Source organism: Rhyacophila brunnea, unplaced genomic scaffold (genome assembly GCF_057557595.1).
Source record: "Rhyacophila brunnea isolate RB1 unplaced genomic scaffold, BYU_Rbru_1.0 scaffold_9, whole genome shotgun sequence".
Lineage (NCBI taxonomy): Eukaryota > Metazoa > Arthropoda > Insecta > Trichoptera > Rhyacophilidae > Rhyacophila > Rhyacophila brunnea.
This window is the reverse complement of record NW_028233361.1, coordinates 36,852,591-36,872,059: the sequence shown is the minus strand read 5'-3', so window position 1 is coordinate 36,872,059 and position 19,469 is coordinate 36,852,591. Positions and strand designations below refer to the sequence as shown.

Genomic DNA, 19,469 nt, shown 5'->3' with positions numbered 1-19,469 from the left:
TAATTAAATTTAATTAACCCCCTTAGCAACCAATAATAGTGTTTTACTTTTTACGATTTTTTTCCGAAATAATTTTCCATACAAAATAGAATTAACTGAAAATGAATTCAATTCTGCTTAAAGATGGCGAAAAGTATTAAAAGAATGCATTGGCATCGTGTTCTGATATATTCTAAAAGTTTCAAATGTCTACCTAGTCGGGAAGTTAGTTAAAAATCTATTGCAAGATTTGTACTGGACAAACAAGAATACGAGCTAAATAAAAACGTTCTAAAAAGTATTGCAAGCTCCACATGAATCTAATTCCTCACTTGCACAATCATCGTTTTTGGTAGCGATGTATGTACGAAGACTATGAATCTCCATACAATAATTGTGGAAGATTTAATTAAGCCTTGTATAGTGAAGTGCTTCTCAAACTTTTTTTTACCACGGCCCCCGAACTCAGAAAAAATCCAAGGCTCCCTTCCCCAAAAATATTAGTCTTAAGTGACCAACAGTACTTTATTTACCATTAATTATTATTATATGTACATTTGCATCATGATTGTGGTGGATCTATTCCTTTTGGTGTCGCCAAAAACCCCCTAAGAAAAACAAATCGTCATGAATTTGGGAACCATACTGATATCTTACAAAAACTATTAACTGTGCATAGTTTGTAATATCAGTAGATTCATCGAATTGTATTGCAAAGAAGTTGCTCTGTTTAATGCGAGATATTAATCATGTTTTTATGATTTTTTTCTTCAAATACTGAAATATTTCGCGGCTCCCTGGCAGGAAGGAAGCCACTCAGTTTGAGAAGTACTGGTATAGTTGTGCTTTTTGGACAATCTTGTGCAAATAATTTACATTCTTTTATTATAATATAACAATAAATTGTAAGTAAGTATGTTTTATTTTTGATGTTTATATCCTTTTATTTTTTAAATTAAAATTTGGGTGGAAAGATTAAATTTTTAAAAGAGTGGTTTTAGTAACACATTTTCATCACAGGGAGGAGGTCCGCGAAACTTGATGCACGTTGTAAGGGGTCCACGATACCGAAAAGGTTGCGGAACACTGGTATAGATGATTGATTAGTGGATATGAATGAATTGGAGAGACGGTCGCGATAGTCGGTTTACTTTTCACTAGGTGGAGAAATTACGGAAAGGTTAGTATCATACACAAAGAGGATCCTAAAAGGATCATAATATGGGCCTACACTGAGTGGAAGTTGTATCAAGAGTGTTGGGAATTGTGGATTGTTTTGAGGATTGTAAATAAGCAACGTAGTTTTAATATACGATTTACTTTATTTACATTAATCTGCATGAATATTATTATACAGAAGGATCACATTTTATATGCGCGTGTGCTCTAAATAACCGATGACAACTATCACGCCACACACAGGTGCGGCATAAGAAGGGGAAGAAGAATCTGTCTCCCTCTTACTTCGGCGGAGCGAGCGCTAGATGTCGACACGTACTTCTTTATTCTATTATATTATTCTATTAGACGGCTATATCTCAACAAAGAGATTTTTATTTGTACGAGAATTGGAGTTTAACCACTTGCTGAACTTATTAGGTCCACACTCTGACACCGAACCAAAATAAATTTTCCAGACCCGGAATTTGAACCCGGGACCCGCGTCAACATAATAAGCTGACTTGTTACCGCTCGGCCATCGTGGGCGTGCAAATAAACGAATGTATTTCGTCGCAGATTGAGAGCACCACTCCAAGAAACATTTAATGGGTTTGATTTTGGCCTATTGTATCGGGGGAAAAGTTTGCGAACTATTTATTATTTACGGGCAAATAATATAATAATTTATTGTTTTGTCATATAGTAATGTCTGTCATAATATCATTTAAATCAGTGGCTTTCGGACAATACTAGTAGATTCTAATTATGGTTAAGTATAATAAACTATTTTTATATATGCATAATAAACGTTATAAAAATTAGATAATGGAGTAATCCTCGACGTTGGTTAGTAATTAAGGAATTAATTGATATTTAACTTAATTTAATATACTAAAACCGATAGCCAACCTTATAGTTATAACCCAATTCGATAAGAATTTCATGTAACAACTACTAGTTAAAATCGTCGTAATTATCTAAGGTGCCCGTAGTTTAATTGGTAAAACATATTGGCGCGAATCCAGCAGATACAGGTTCAAGTCCCGTCGGGTGTCGTATTTTTTTTCTACAAAACGATTTTTTCTAGTGTGTATATGCATGAGATGTTTTCAAATTATGTATATTCCTAATTATGGTACCTATCTCCCTTCCTCGTCGTCACACTCATGAGTCATCACTGATAATCGTGGACATTGTGTAATTAGGTACTGCGGAATTCTGGGTCAGCTTTCTCTAACTTTACTTATCCTCTGCAAGCCTTGTTGTGGTTGCTATCGATTTTCCAATAAGTTCTTTCATCGATCTCTCCTCTCATCGGTGTTCGCTTGTAGCCTTTTATAAATACCAGGCACTCTATCCAGAACAATTAGCCTTTCGGGACTTACTGAGCCACGGCAAACGGTATGCCTGGAAAATCGCACAATACGAAGACGCACAGAGGATAGTCTATCGCTGAAGTGGATATCTTACAGTAGATACTGAAGTATTGGTTATGTTTTCCACCCTGGATACCCTACTAGGGATCCCGAGCTATTTTCGATACCTATGAATCCCGGGATTGATAAACATAATCCCGGGATTTCGGGATTATTTTTTTATCAATTTTTATGGAAAATAAAAGAAAAGCGAAAATATAACCAAAAAAAAATACTTTTAATAAAAAATAACTACATTAGAAATAAACTGAGTTTGAATGAAGTTTGATTTATACCCATGTGTAGGTTGCCGATTCATTTTATTTTTTCACATAAATTATTAAAAATGGAAAGATTGGAAAAAAACAATGCTTCGCACTTTTAACAAAGTAATTCCACCATGATATCATACGTTTTACGGCAGTTTCATATTTGGCTGACTAATTAGATTTACGAAGCGGAAAGGCCGTAATTACGCCATGATTATTTGCTTTACTATTTTAAATCTCGCTAATCCATTCATTAAGTCTTCACTATCAGAAACAGCAATCTCCTATTAAATTCACATTATTATTTATATTACAATATTATTTACTCCATTAAACTTGTGTATTTCCAAGATTGAACGTATGTAATATTATTAACAATAAATGTCTTAAATAGTATAAATTATACTAGATTTATTTTTGACCGATTTTATCAATGTTATTTGTAAATATAAAATTTTTATATTAACAATGGAAAAAATGCCAATCCCGGGACCAGTCCCGGGATCCCGGGATTGTCAAATTGTAATCCCAAAATCCCGGGATCAGAATTTTGGCTCGGGATTGGATTCCCTAGTCGTCACTAACACCATACCTCAACGTCAAGAAAACCATCACGCGGTGCCCAATCTGTTGATATCATTCCGATTGATGCGGTATTTATGTATAGGTTCATTAAAAAACTAAAGAACACTCACTCTTTAGGACCAGATAATGTCCCAACATTTTTTTTAAAGGTGCGTATTGACTTTGTCAAAGGCTTTATATATTTAATATTGTGATAGAGATGGGTATCTTTCCGGAAATGTGGAAGATGTCAAAGGTTACTCCAATCTATAAGAGTGGTGCCGAGTCATCAGTGGAGAATTATAGACCGGTAGCTGTTCTCTTGACATCAGCAAAAATTATTGAGATGATTATGCATAACATGATTTCTCTGAAAATTGAGTCATTTATAATAAATGAGCAGCATCCATTTGAAGTAGGCCGATCAACGGAAACTAACCTGATGGTCTGTAAATACACGTCCGATATCTTTATCATTGTTATAATATACGTACCTACTTAAGGGGGAGAGGCACACCAGCAGAGAACCTAGCGGGAAAATTCGAAGGTTGCAATTTGAGATTTTTTTTTTGATAATTTACAATTTCAACTGTATTAATTAATTAATATGTATCTGAAAACATTAAAAAGATTTTTTTTAATTGAAAGATAAACTTACAATTGTAAAAAATGTAATAAAATTTGAATTCGTTGCAGAGTCACATCTTATTATTACATTATATTTTATGGTTATTACATTATATTTTTTAAATTTAAAAAAAAAATCTTTTTAATGTTTTCAGATACATATTTATTAATTAATACAGTTGAAATTATAAATTATCAAAAAAAAAATCTCAAATTGCAAGCTTCGTATTATTCCGCTAGGTTCTCTGTTGGCATGCCACTCCCCCTTAATTACTTAATTTAAATGAACTATTTAATATATTTTATCCATCTAAACCAATGATACTCTACCTTTTTTTTCTTCGGGCCAAATACATATATTTGTAAAGTAACGCGGGCCGCATCACTAATGGTGTGACGAAAAAAATCATGAAACCCCCCCTTTTTTACAAAACATTTTTGAGATTTTAAAAATTATAAACAAAAGTAATGTGTATCCAAGCGTTTATTTCAAAATTAAAAATCATGTTCCTGATAATAAATGTGTTTCGGGCCGCATATAAAAGCTTAAAGGGCCGCATGTGGCCCGAGGGCCGTAGGTTGAGTATCGCTGATCTAAACCGGTCGCAATTTTATAGATTACGCGGTATTAAAATAATAAAATTAAATACACCCTATTTTACGGTGACACCTGTGTACAAAATAAGAAAGCTATGGCGTCGATTATTCGATGACCGGGTTACTCAGTTCCATCCCGTCGCCACGGTATAAACTTCGTTCTACAAAGGATGTGAATGCATTAGCATTAATATACGCATACTGGGGAGCGAATCAAATGACCCCTAGGCGAGTAAAAACGCTCCCTGTTTGTCATTGCTCAAAACTGATATGGTAAGTCTATTATAATTATTATTATTAATTATGCTATTATTTTTAAGCACGCTTTTTAGATGTTATTAAGTAACGACTCAGATATTATATTATTTATTCTCGAAAATTACTCATTTCCTCATTAATAAAATCGAATTATTATTTGATACATAATGTATAATATGAGAAAGTAGGTAGGTATGTATATTTAATAATTAATGACTATACCCCATCAGCTAGAGCAGAGGGGGCAAACTGTGGCCCGCCGGGTATTTTTTTGCGGCCCGCCATCATTAATTGTACTTCTGATTACGAATAACTTTTTTATATTTTTTTTTAAATATTGACAATAGATTAAAATTTGAAGAATTCGTTGTTTCGTAAATGTATTATCTCAGTACGTCTTCCTTGCGTCTCGTCTCACACTATATAACCACTACTTTCTACGTTGAACATCGATTGGGAATGAATGGAAAGAAATTTCGGATTGTAATCTCGCTCTGGATGTAGATATTGTATGTAGATCAATATATATTGATAGTGTACTGAAAGAGCTATAACTTGAGATTATTGATCTGCAGTGTGACAATGATTTAAGAGAATTGCATCGTCGTGAAGAAATCTCCAAATTTTACAATGCCCTTAATTCAGACAAATTCGACCAACTAAAAGATTATGCAAGAAAAATGTTCGTTATTTTTGGATCAACCTATAAATGTGAACAAACATTTTCGATCATGAACCTCAATAAAAATTCTTTACTATCAAATATCTCCGATGCCCACTTAGAAGCAGTTTTGAGAATATCAATACAAAATTAACACCTGAATTTAAAAAATGTTTATTTTTCGTGATAATAAATAGTGTATATCTATAAATGGTAATTTACTTGCGGCCCGTCGCTCATATGGAATTCTTGAATTTGGCCCTCCATCCAAAAAGTTTGCCCCCCCCCTGAGCTAGAGAGTCGTCGAGCAGCCACTAGGTAGGTACCTAACCTACCTATATGATGCATTTTTTCGAGATTTGGTAATATATTAATCGTATGCAGTACATAGACCTGCAATAAAGTAATATTTTCATAGACAATTCGCACATTATGTTTCTTTATAGTTATACTCTGCTGCTTCATCGTGATCAGATGCAGAACAGTGCTGTCATATAGCGACTCCTCGCCATTTATTTACCACAATATGCATTTTACCTACTTATAAATAGTATCTCAACCATAAAATCATTTATTGTATGTTGAATTTATTATTATTACCATGTTATCATTACTCAATGTTTTAAAAAGTCCAATATCTACTTAATATTCCAAAACCTGAGCCCTGGGCAGTACCGATACGTATGAATGACAATATTACTTTTTATACGACATTTTAATAAGTTTATTTAGCACTTTAGAGCTGCAGACACACGGCATTGCAGTGGACGTGCGTCGACGCAAGGATATCATTTGATTCCAATTATAATCACCAATTGGATTTATTTTGACAATAAGTACCTATGTAATTTTTAAAAAAATAACTCAAAAACTGCTCGACCAATATTTATGAAAATTACACCGCTTATAGTCTACATTATTGGTGCCAATATACTAGAGTTGTTTAATAGCATCTCGACGTACTTGCAACAATTCATCTCGGGTAAGTAAAGTGGTCAGATAGTAGCAGTGGAGTGGCGAGATGAGGTGCGAGTAGAGAGTGCGCACCAAGATCTAATCGTTCAATTCATGATGATTCAATGATTCTCTGAACTATTAATAATAATTGTCATCAATACAAATGTGCACATATATTTCCGTTTTAAATTATTATTATTATTTTGAATTGTAATTATTGTAAGTGTGTCGAAATTATTATAGTCATCATCTAAGGTGTGTGGCTGCTGGCTACTATAGGTATATTATAAAGGTTGAGAACCCTTAACCTGACCTGCGAGTCTATTCTATACACAGGGCTGCTTTCGGTCCGCTACGGCAGCTAAATAGGGTAGGAAAGTATCGAACTATTAACACTTATTGTAACAATTACAATAATTTAGTTATAATTGTTACAATAAGTGCTATGTTTTAACAGCACCTCTCTTCTCTGTGATAAATTTTAGACCGAGATAGACGGTTTTGACAGTTCAGACCATGGCCCCTACAGGGGTGGGGCTGACAGGGCTCTAGGCTGGGGCGGGTTGATCAGATAAATAAGATAAATACGCGCTATTATACTTCATGACCATTAACATTTTAAATTATATAAATGAACAATGTAATTTTTGATTATTGTGTGTCGATACTCGACAACTCGATGATTAAAGTAGATGTATTAAAAATAGAAAAAAAATCATTAATAATACACTGAATAGGTGCCCTTAATTTGAGCTGAAACACAATTTGAAAAATGTCTTTAACTGCCTTTAATCTTAGAGATAGATAGGGGGCCCGCCAAATATCCTAGCCTGAGAGCCTGCTTCAGGATGTGGGGGTTATGGTTCAGACGGTTAACTTATTGTAATTGTTACAATAAGTAATAGTAAGTAACAATTCTATATTTTCCTACCCTATTTAGCTGCCGTAGCGGACCGCAAGCAGGCTTGTGTATGGAATAGATCCGCTGGATATTAAAATGAAATAAAGCTCTTACCGGTATCTTTGGTGTTGGCGGTTCTCTGCCCTGAAGTCAGCAGGATAAGGGATGCCAGAAGTATTCCTGGAAGACCACTTCCACTGCGCACCATTTTTAATTAATTTAGATTCCCTTATTATTACCTTTTAGCACAAGTCCTAGGTCACCTAGGTCTATTCTGAATCTCGGTCGATTACAGTGGAAGCAAAAATACTCAATGATAATATACACGTTTTTTTTAGATCCAAAATAACAACTGGGGTAATCGTTTTAAATTTTTTTTTTCTGTAAAATAGTTTAACAACTTTGTCGCTTTAATATTTGATAAACAATAAATTATAATTAATAACATAAGTATTTTAACATTAGTCGTTTTGATATATATGATCACTATTTTGTTGTGGTTATCTTGTACTGTTAAGAATGTTTTATTGAGCAATGTTGCAATTTTTTTTTAAATAATACGCAGTTTAATATTCGTATATGAAAAACTTTTGAATTTTCCGTCAACTGTCACTTTTGGAACATGTAAACTTAGTTTGCCGCGCACTTTCCCGCGTTTTTTTTCGACTGCGTTTTGTTTTCGCGACCAAATTTGAATGTTGTGACAGGAGGCGGGTGCGATTTCGATTCGCGCGAAATACAAATTGAACCGTCGATGATGAGAACGATCTCCGGCAGACGCGATAATCAAATTGAGAGACTGCCCAGCGCGGAGCGGTTCGCCGACTGGTTTTCTATTCCGGACGAACGCCGTCGAAGACTGCAGAGTGGTGGCACACGGACCAAACGGATTCGAAGCAACAGTCATATTTCGTTCTTGCCGTTTCAAAATTAATAGACATAAGCGTTGCATGGGCATCTACGTCAGGGTTAGCGAACCTCTTTACGTACGCGTGCCAAAATTTCACAAATATTATTTTTCTACTGTCTGGCGTGTCGAGCAGTTATAGCGAAAAAATAGTTTTTAAAAATTCTATTTAAAAATGATTATGTTCTAAATACCACTGACAGAACATAGCACACATACAGATTTATAACTTTTTCAATTACGTCATATCTGTCTGCAGTGGCGCACCCAGGATTTAATATTGGGGGGGGCCCAAGGAGGAGAATGTAAATTAGTCCCATAGACTCTTTTTCTTCTTCACAGCTTAATTTCTCGTGTATCGGTCTTTTGTCTATTGCACTCGGTGTACCTATACCATGGTCCCCACATCCTGAAACGGGCCCTCAGGCTAGGATATTTGGCGGGCCCCTTACCTACTGCTAAGATTAAATGCAGTGTGAAACACTACATTCACGTTTTTCAAATTGTATTTTAGTTCAAATTAAGGGTACTTATACAGTGAATTATTGGCGATTTTTAATACATCTACTTTAATAATGGAGCTGTCGAGTATCGACACATAATAATCAAAAAATATCTTCTTCTTCTTCCACGGCGCTACATCTCGGGGTGGGATTTGGCCTCCTCCACAACCGCTCTCCACTCACTCCGGTCTCTCGCCACACTTCTCCACTTCTCCACTTCTACGGCGTCAGCCCATCTCCTTCTTGGACGGCCTCTGGGTCTCTTCCGTTGGGGTAGCCACTTCGTCATGATCCTTGGCGCTCTAACTTCAGGCATTCTCTCCACATGTCCCGCCCATCCTAGTCTTTGGGACTTACAGTATCTTATATCTATATTAATTGTGCAATAAAAAATATATTGCACAATTATATAAGTAATTGAAAATGTTCATGGCCATGAAGTGTAATAGCTCCGCAGGCGACTTTTTTACTATTAAAGCTGATTTATGATGTGTGTTTATCTCACTTATCAGGCTAGAACCCTGTCAGCCCTCCCCAGCCATGACCTACACCACTCCAGAATTCGGGTGGACACCGAGAATTTTTGACAGTTCCTGTATTATGTACAGGTATTGGGTTTCTAAAAAAACCTGACATTAGTGTTAGAAATTAAAATCTAAGAAATTTTTCTAAAAAGGGTGCTGGAGAATTATTACAAATCATTTTTTGCCGTGTTTTTATTTGTCTAATCTATTGGCTTTCAATTTCAATGTTTTTGGGGGGGCCAAGGCCCAAAGCAACATTTGATGACTGCATAAAGTATTTTTATTACATAAAATAGTATTCTTTTAAACCTCTCGCTCTAATGTTTTAGAATATAGTCATATTTCAGTACGTCCACGTGAAGTGGTGTTAAGATTTTTTATATTTATTAATTTTTAAAAGCATTTATAAAACCATTAGTAAAATTTATGTCGACATTATTATAGTGAAATATTTACAATAAAAAATTATATTGATAATCTCTGTGATCCCAAATTTGACAAGAATTAGGCATTTTATTATTCAAAAAATGGGCAAGATTTACACATTTAAATACAAAAATACTACCTTGTCTTAGGTCAATAATTATTATAAAACAATCATTATTCGTAGGATGTTTATCACATTTGAATGGTCAAAGACATAGCTTATAATCAGTATCTTCAAATGTGTTAATCGTGCCCATTTTTTTGAATAATAAAATGCCTAATTCTTGTCAAATTTGGGATCACAGAGATTATAAAATATAAGTTTGTATCGTAAATATTTAACTATATAACGTTAACATTAATTTTACTAATGGTTTTATAAATGCGTTTAAAAATTAATAAATCTAAAAAATCTTAACACCACTGCACATGGATGTACTGAAATATGACTATATTCTAAAACATTAGATCGAGAGGTTTAAAAGAATACTATTTTATGTAATAAAAATACTTTATGCAGTCATCAAATGTTTAAAATAAATTTAAAGGATAATAAGGCTTCACAATTATATAAATAATACCATAAAATACTGAAATACTGAAAATACCATAAAAAAACTCCATTTTGACCTACGTGGCGCACGTGGGCCCTTAAGAGCGTACTTCAGTGAAACGGCCAAATAATTTTCAACAGTAGGTGCGATGAAATTTCTCACTAGTCGCCAATCGGAGACAGACAGTCGAGGTGTCCACACGTCGATTTGTTTTGTCATGGCGTCGGATGAAAATATTCTTAAATCGTGTAAAGATGACTAAAAAACTTTACTTATGTACTTAAAAAAGAAAACAAGTCAATGAGTATGCTATTATTATTAGTAATATAACAATAAACATAACATTAAATGGACGCATGTTGGATTTTTATGACAAATTATATTTCGTTCGGCACGCGTCATTTGCACAATCCGCGCATCGCCTAGCCACGATATTTTTAGACCATGCCTCAACTGAAGTATAGCCTTAAGTGGTTTTACAGTAAATGATGCCAACCTATGGTAAATCTAGTAACTGCATAATTGCCAAAATGTCGGTTATGTAAAAAATTCTATATATATATGTACATAATAAACAGTTGATGATTTCTCTTAAAAATTGAAAAAAAAAATAGTATTAAATATTTATAATATGTATATGTATTTCGTTTATAAACTAAAATTTTATAAATATTTAATAATAAATAGATGCGTCAAAAATGAATGTTTCATTTTCCCCTGGCTCTCCTGTTTTGTACGGTTACCTTAATTATGTATATATTCTAACTTCTTGATTAAGCTTACTATTTCTTTTGCAAAAGAAGATTATTTCTTTCGTTCACTGACGATTTTATAGACTTTATCCGACACCGATGTATATAGATAACTGATTCTCAACCTTTTTTATTTGGCGGAACCCTTGAGACATTTTTTAAATCTCGCGGAATTCTTACTTGGCTGACACAAAGAGCGTATTTTTAAGCCCAATATAACTTCAAATTGTAAAAAAATAACAGAAAATATTATTTTTTTTATGATGAATTGAGATATTTGTAGTTCGTCTGATGTCAATTTATTCTCTTTTATTTTGTTAACTGTCAATTCATGGTGGAACTGCATTGTATTGTTGTTTAATTTAATAAAACCCATTTTTAGTACTATTTTTAATTTTAATTTTATTTTAAAATTTTTGCCCAATTCTAACTTGTTAAGGGGGGACATGCTCGTCGAAGGTCAAAATTGAGTTTTTATTGTATATTCAAACCATGATCCTGGACACTCCTTAAACGTTGTAGATGATCTATTTATATAATTTTGAAGCCTTATTATCCTTTATAGTTATTTTAAACATTTGATGACTGCATGAAGTATTTTTGTTACATAAAATAGTGTTCTTTTAAATCTCTCGCTCTAATGTTTTAGAATATAGTCATATTTCGGTACATAACTGTGCAGTGGTGTTAAGATTTTTTACATTTATTAATTTTTAAACGCATTTATAAAACCATTAGCATAATTTATTATGAGATAATTTTTGTAAAATATTCACGATAAAAAATTATATTGATAATCTCTGTGATCCCAAATTTGACAAGAATTAGGCATTTTATTATTCAAAAAATCGGCAAGATTAACACATTTGAAGATGATTCTAAAGATATTTATTATAAGCTAAGTCTTTGACCATTCAAGTGTGATAAACATCTTATGAATAATGATTGCTTTATAATAATTATTGACCTAAGAATAAGGTAGTGTTTTTTTGAAATACGCCATTTCTTTTGTCATTCCCTAGTGGTTAAGCTACAACATACGGCCGTAGCCATAAAATGACAAACTATAATTGAAGTAGGGAGTAAAATGATATTGACGCGCGTGTTTGAACATGTACCGTTTAAAAAAAAATAAAAAAAAATTCGGTTAAGTACATGTTCAAACACGCGCGTTAACATAATTTTACTCCCTACTTTAATTATAGTTTGTCATGTTATGGCTACGGCCGTATGTTGTAGCTTAACCACTAGGGAATGACAAAAGAAATGGCGTATTTCAAAAAAACACTACCTTCTTCTTAGGTCAATAATTATTATAAAGCAATCATTATTCATAAGATTGTTATCACACTTGAATGGTCAAAGACATAGCTTATAATAAATATCTTTAAAATCATCTTCAAATGTGTTAATCTTGCCAATTTTTTGAATAATAAAATGCCTAATTCTTGTCAAATTTGGGATCACAGAGATTATCAAAATAATTTTTTATCGTGAATATTTTACAAAAATTATCTCGTAATAAATTATACTAATGGTTTTGTAAATGCGTTTAAAAATTAATAAATGTAAAAAATCTTAACACCACTGCACAGTTCTGTACCGAAATATGACTATATTCTAAAACATTAGGGCGAGAGGTTTAAAAGAATACTATTTTATGTAACAAAAATACTTCATGCAGTCATCAAATGTTTAAAATAACTATAAAGGATAATAAGGCTTCAAAATTATATAAATAGATTATCTACAACGTTTAAGGAGTGTCCAGGATCATGGTTTGAAAATACAATAAAAACTCAATTTTGACCTTCGACGAGCATGTCCCCCCTTAAATGATCAATTATATTTTGTGTCTTCTCCGCTATTATACCCTATTTAATATTTGGGATTGTTATAACATAACTTTATATATTGTGCATTATTTATTATTTTTATTTAATTTTGACTCATATTTTGGTTGTATTTGTTTTTGTATTCGATCTTACTTCAATTGATAATATTGTTTATTTTATTATTTTTTATTGTAAATTTTGACTAATCATAAATATTTGTTGATATTAATGTTATTGTAAGTGTTGATTGTTTCATATTTTGTGTTTTGTTAATAATTAAAAATAATTTGTTTAGTGCCCCTGATGTAGTATGAAATATTAATGTCCAACCTCATTAATTTTAAATTAATTTGTTATTGCGAAGGTATTATTGGACGGATAATTTATGTACCTATTGTTATATTATTTATGTCGCTTTGGATTTTGTTTGATAAATATTGTTTTTAAAAAAAATGTATTCAGTTGAAAATGTCCCTCTGAGGCGGACGAAACCGGTCCCAATTTATTGATTAAAAGTGGAGTAAGTACTACAAAATAATGCGTTTTATTAAATTAAACAACATTCATTCGCGGTTTACAATTGTATTAAAGATTTTTTTAAATATAGTAGATCTTAGATAAATTAAGTATAAAAAACTTTTACATACGATATTCGAAGCTTTCCCGGATGTAATATATAGCAGTGGCGAAGGGTGGAGGTAGGCTCTTAAGATCCGCACATAAATAGTGCACATTAATCTTTGTCAGTCATACGTATTTGTTTTCATTAAAATAATACTACAATTTACGAATGGTGTTGGTTAGTTTTTAAAATTCAATTAAACCCTGCGAAAACCAAACCATAATCGTTATGATATATTTTGGGCGATACGATAAAATTTTGCACATTTTTTCATTCATTCTTATTGGTTTCGTTGAATTAAGAATACATATTACAAATATTGTTGGTTATTTTTTTAAATGCATTAAGCTCTGCCTAACCAAACTATAATAGATAAAAAATATTCTTCTATCTATAAAATATCCAAAGTTATGTATGATTTAATTGCATAATTTTAGATATTTTATAGATATTTGAGTATTTTTTGACTATTACCTATTATGTCTTTGTTTATGCAAGGGTTTAATTGAATTTGAAAAACTAACCAACACTATCTGCAATTCGTAGTATTAGTTCAGTAAAAACAAATACGTATGACTAACAAAGTTTAATGTGCACTATTTATGGCGGATCTTAACAGCCTACCTCCACCCTTCGCTACTGATATATATATATTCACTATCCCCGCTCTATAAAAATTATGGTTATAAGAGTACAATATCTCGCAAATAAGTATATACCTACCTACTTAAAATTAGTTGTACAATCAGATGTGGATCCTACCGAAGAAGTTTATTAATAAATGTTTACGACAAATATATGTTCGCGGCTTCTTAAACATATCATATCCATGATTTGGCACTAAATAGCTGATGCATATTGAAAAACAACATGTGACCAGAAGCGTAGCAAGGTGTTTGTGCGACCGGAGTAGAAACTAAAAATGCGCCCCTTATGTGATACAAAACATGGTACCCTATGCATAATTTTATCTATGCACCGCTAAAAATTATTAATTTATATAATACGGATTAAATAACGCATAATACCTATAAGTTTTTTTTAATGTACAGCCCCCATAAAACTGAAAACAAATTTCAATGAAGTTCGATTTTTTTTTTTAATAAATAGCTCAACAGGTGAATTTTAATTAGTGAGCTTTAATTAATTAGCTTAATAAGTGAATTTTCAACATACAGTAAAATAAACTGACAAATCTACTAAATAATCAATAAATGATAATCGTCAACTTGTTTTACAAGTAAGAACGAAATATATTAATTTTTTTCTGTCGTATATAAAATAAGAATTTAATAAGAATCATTCTCCCCTAATTTGGTCATTTCAGGATTATATTTTTCTTTCACTATTTTCGCATTCGGACCTCTGAATAGTATCTTCAAGAGTGACCTACCATTGTGTCTTAAGCGTAGGGTGTTCGACCAATGTGTGCTACCCGTGCTCACGTATGGCTGCGAGACGTGGACCCTCAATACGAGAGATGTCCAAAGGCTAAGAGTCGCACAGCGAGGCATGGAGAGGTGTATGTTGGGCATCACGCGAAAGGGCCGTAAGAGAAACGAATGGGTTAGGAAGCAGACAGGAGTACGCGATGTAATAGACGTTGCCAAACAGCTGAAATGGAGATGGGCGGGGCACATTGCTCGCCGAAAGGACGGCCGCTGGACAAATGCCGTCATCCAGTGGTATCCAAGGGGCACGAAACGGCCACAGGGTCGCCCTAAAAGCCGCTGGATTGGCGAACTGGCAAAGTTTGTTTGTTTGTTCGTATTTTATGCGCTGCCATACCGTTCATCCGATTGCGATAAAACTTTGTCAACTTATTGCTTGCACTTGCGCGAAAAGTATAGGCTATACTGATATATAAAAATGAATGTCTGTCTGTCTGTCTGTCCCGTATGCGTTCCTATACCATTCATCCGATTGCGATGAAATTTTGGTAAATGGTTGTATGCACACCCGTGAAGGTTTCTAAATTATAAAAACCATCTCTTCTTCTTCATTATATCTTCTTTTATTCGTATGGTTCCTATACCATTCATCCGATTGCGATGAAACCTTCGTGAGTTGTTGTGGTAACACCCGTAAAGGTTTCTGAATTATTACAACCATCTTCTTCTTCATTCTATCATCTTTTATTCGTATGGTCCCTATATCATTCATCCGATTGTGATGAAACCTTCGTCAGTTGTTGTGGTAACACCTACCAAGGTTTATGAATTAGTACAACCATCTTCTTCTTCTATTCTCTATTCTTCTATTCGTATGCGTTCCTTTTCCATTCATCCGATTGCGATGAAATTTTGACCAGTTGTTGTGCGCACGCCCGCGAAGGTTTCTGAATTAGTACAACCATCTTCTTCTTCTATTCTATCTTCTTCTATTCGTATGCATTGCTATACCATTCATCCGATTGCGATGAAACTTTCGTCAGTTGCTGTGCTCACACCCGCGAAGGTTTCTGACTTAGTACAATCATCATCATCTTCTTCTTCTTCTATTCTATCTTCTTATATTCGTAAACTGACGAAAGTTTCATCGCAATCGGATGAATGGCATAGCAATGCATACGAATAGAAGAAGATAGAATAGAAAAAGAAGAAGAAGATGGTTGTACTAATTCAGAAACTTTCGCGGGCGTGCGCACAACAACTCAACAAAGTTTGATCGCAATCGGATTAATGGTATAGGAACGCATACGAATATAAGAAGAAGAAGATGGTTGTATTAATTCAAAAATCTTTACGGGTGTGAGCACAACAACTGGCGAAAGTTTCATCGCAATCGGGTCAATGGTATAGGAACCATACGAATAAAAGAAGATATAATGAAGAAGATGATGATGATTTTTCTAATTCAGAAAGCTTGGCAGGTGTGCACACAATAACTCACCAAAGTTTTATCGTATATATTGTAGTTCGTGGCTGTCTCTACTTTATATTTTGTTATTATCCATTTTTAAATATTTGTATAGAAAATAATAAGTTTGTAAAACTGGTCCTGATAATTAATAAAATATGTGAAAAAAAGTATTAGGTCAATAGGTACGTATTTAACGTTTTCAATGGTATACTGTAATTATTTTAAACAAGTAATTTTATAATCAACAATAGGAACAGTATGACCACTGTATTATTGGACAAATAACACGCAGAAATTATCAATATTCATTTACCGTTTTTGGCGTTCGATATTAACTTCCCATGTTTCTTTTCTTTGTAAACGCTTCCTTGACTCATTGGGCTTTCGTTTCGACACATTAATCAGTTCATAAATATTGAAAAATACTATTAACCTACAGAGCCATCAACACGAAGTCACTTTAATTTTGTTCAGGCAGACATATTGAAATCCGTATCACATGTCCATCAGAGCAGCCGCTGATTGGCTTATTCATTTTAGAGGGATTTGAAATTCACACGACAACTGATTTAGGGGGTTTTGAAATTAAGCCTAATTTTTAATAATAAATATTGACGGTTTTAGGCCTTTTTTGAAGTTATAACTTTGGCCAACATATAACAAAAGCATATCTCTAAATATATATCTAACACAAAATTGTAGGAAAACCGTTTTAGGGGCTTTTGAAACTAGGCGCTTCAAATCTGTTCTCAAAGCTCAGTATACGATTGCTCTGAACCTTCGTAAGGTGTCATGATTCGCTCCCGTAAAGCAGCACCGTCAGAATGCAAACGTCGAATAGGCGGCATTTGGTTTTGACCGAGTACAATCGTGAGTCCCAGACACTCCGCATCGAGTTGAATGTTGCTCCAGTCATTCCCATTCGGATAGCGAGCTCTCTCTGCAAAATGCCATCTCCCTTGATGTATACCCCCAGGTATTTGAAACTGTCGACGCTCTGGATGTTTTTCACGTCGCCATTAACAAAAATACCTAAAATATTTTTTTTTATAAAATATACTTACTTATTAAGTACATAAAATTAGATAAATATGTTAATATTTTCGGAAAATTATCGAGCGCTCCGGTTCGTAAAAATTTTCGTTTTGAGCGCTGAGTACCTACTATAATAACTGATATTATGTGAAACCCAGTAACGTCCCGTGGAGGTAGGCAGTTTGAGCGTCGCTTGTGGGCGGCAGTTACTCGAAGGGCGGCAAGTCGATGAGAATCATCAGGTATATAATATAGAAATGGCTACCTAAACTTTACTTAATAATAACTGAAATATCTTTCAAAACAGCTCACTGGTTCGAAACAAAATGTATACTTAAATTAACATAAAAGGTTTAACAGGTCTTTATATTTTTGTTGGGTTCGCAATGTCTAGTTTACTTCCGTTTACCTTGGACGTCACGTAGTTGGTGACCGGAAACGATACGTGCAGATTTATGAATTATAGTTAGGTACTTACTTACCTAATTAAAATTTATCCAAATATATTTGCCAGGCACTCGTGAGTTTTGGAAGTTATCAGGTATATTTTTTAATATTTGGATGATATAGTTACTGACTTTGCAACGAAAAAGGCCAGTGAAGTTTATTTTAATTTTAATGGTTGAGTGTTAGACTATTAAAATAATGTATTTATGATTAAAAGTATGATATTGAAGTCATGAAAGGATGATAAAAAATACTGTATAAACAATGGGGCGGCATTTTATCCAGAGACGTCACTGGTGAAACCCAAACAGCAAATTAATGAGTTTTACCCATTGTTTCCTGCATTGGACTGGCATTGACAACAAAATCTATTCACCCAACAATTTCCAAAAACAGGTTGTTTTGCTACAGGGCTCGAAATGGACCAGAGCGCACCGGAGCGCCGTTCCGGTTCGCAAAATCCCCAAAATTATCGCTCCGTCTTGTAGACATATTAAATTGACCGTCTGAGCTAGATTTGCCAAATAATGTAAAAATCTAACTCACTTATTATTATAGAATACACATGCAATTAGATAACTATGTTAATATTTTCGTAAAATTATCGACTACTCCAGTTTGTAAAATATTCCATTTCGAGCGCTGGTTTTGCATCAAATTATGTAGGTACCTACCGCCATTCTGCGCAACACAACTTGGGAAATGCTGAATAGGTCTTCGGGAAAATAAATATTATTTTGATAATTTTTACGATATGTAACATTGTAATTTTATACTTGCCTATATTAATTTTGAACGGGAAAAACAGATAATTAATTATTACTGACATCTTTCTATCTCTTTAAAAACTCATGACATTGAAGGAAGATAATAATGATAATATTATAATAATCATGTAATATTACAAGTTTACAAACAAAAAATCGGTGTGTGTACTTATATACGCGCGTTAGAAGTTATACTTCTTTGGCGTAACAAAACAAAATAAGCCGTTACCTGAGTCTATTAATATTACAGTGGATTAGGTAAATGAAAACGTACGCGATTCATCTGTGTCTCATATAGCACATGATAATTGTAATTTTATTATTGTATTGGAACAAAACTCATCGTTGCCATACAGCGGTTATAATCGATTCAGAAGTGCCCATGATGAATTAATAAAAAAATCAAATTTTAATATATTTTTTGAATTATTTACCAACTCAACATTCACAAAATTTATTTATTTCTTGATATATAATTTTACTCATAAATAACACTTACATAAATATATAGCCTCAAATCTTGATATACAATCTTTACAATGAAAAATAAATATACACTCCAATATAAATAAAGTTTTATGAATATAAATTAACAGTGTAGAAATATTGTTTATGTTTACAACACATACTGTTTACTTGATTGTATTGAACGACTAACTAAATGACACTATGCGCATGCGCATGTGCCCTCGAGACCGAAATGAATATAATCATAATAATAAATTGTGTTGCATCGGCGCGCGCAACTTCGTCACACGCCAACAATACACTCTGATCTATTTTCCCAAACGCGCCTAAAGAATTATAACTTCAAAAATTTCCGACACCTATGTTTAACCTATGAAG

At 33.2% G+C, this 19,469-nt stretch overlaps 1 protein-coding gene across 1 annotated transcript in view; it reads right to left on the bottom strand.

Moving 5' to 3' along the window:
• Positions 1–7,636, bottom strand: part of LOC147063582 (uncharacterized) — a 338,578-nt gene extending 330,942 nt beyond the window's left edge. The window contains exon 1 of the mRNA XM_085959608.1: positions 7,504–7,636. Within this exon, the coding sequence (XP_085815734.1) occupies positions 7,504–7,597 (94 nt within the window). The 5' untranslated portion in view covers positions 7,598–7,636. The remainder of the gene's footprint in view (positions 1–7,503) is intronic.
• Between the last annotated feature and the right edge of the window lie 11,833 nt (positions 7,637–19,469).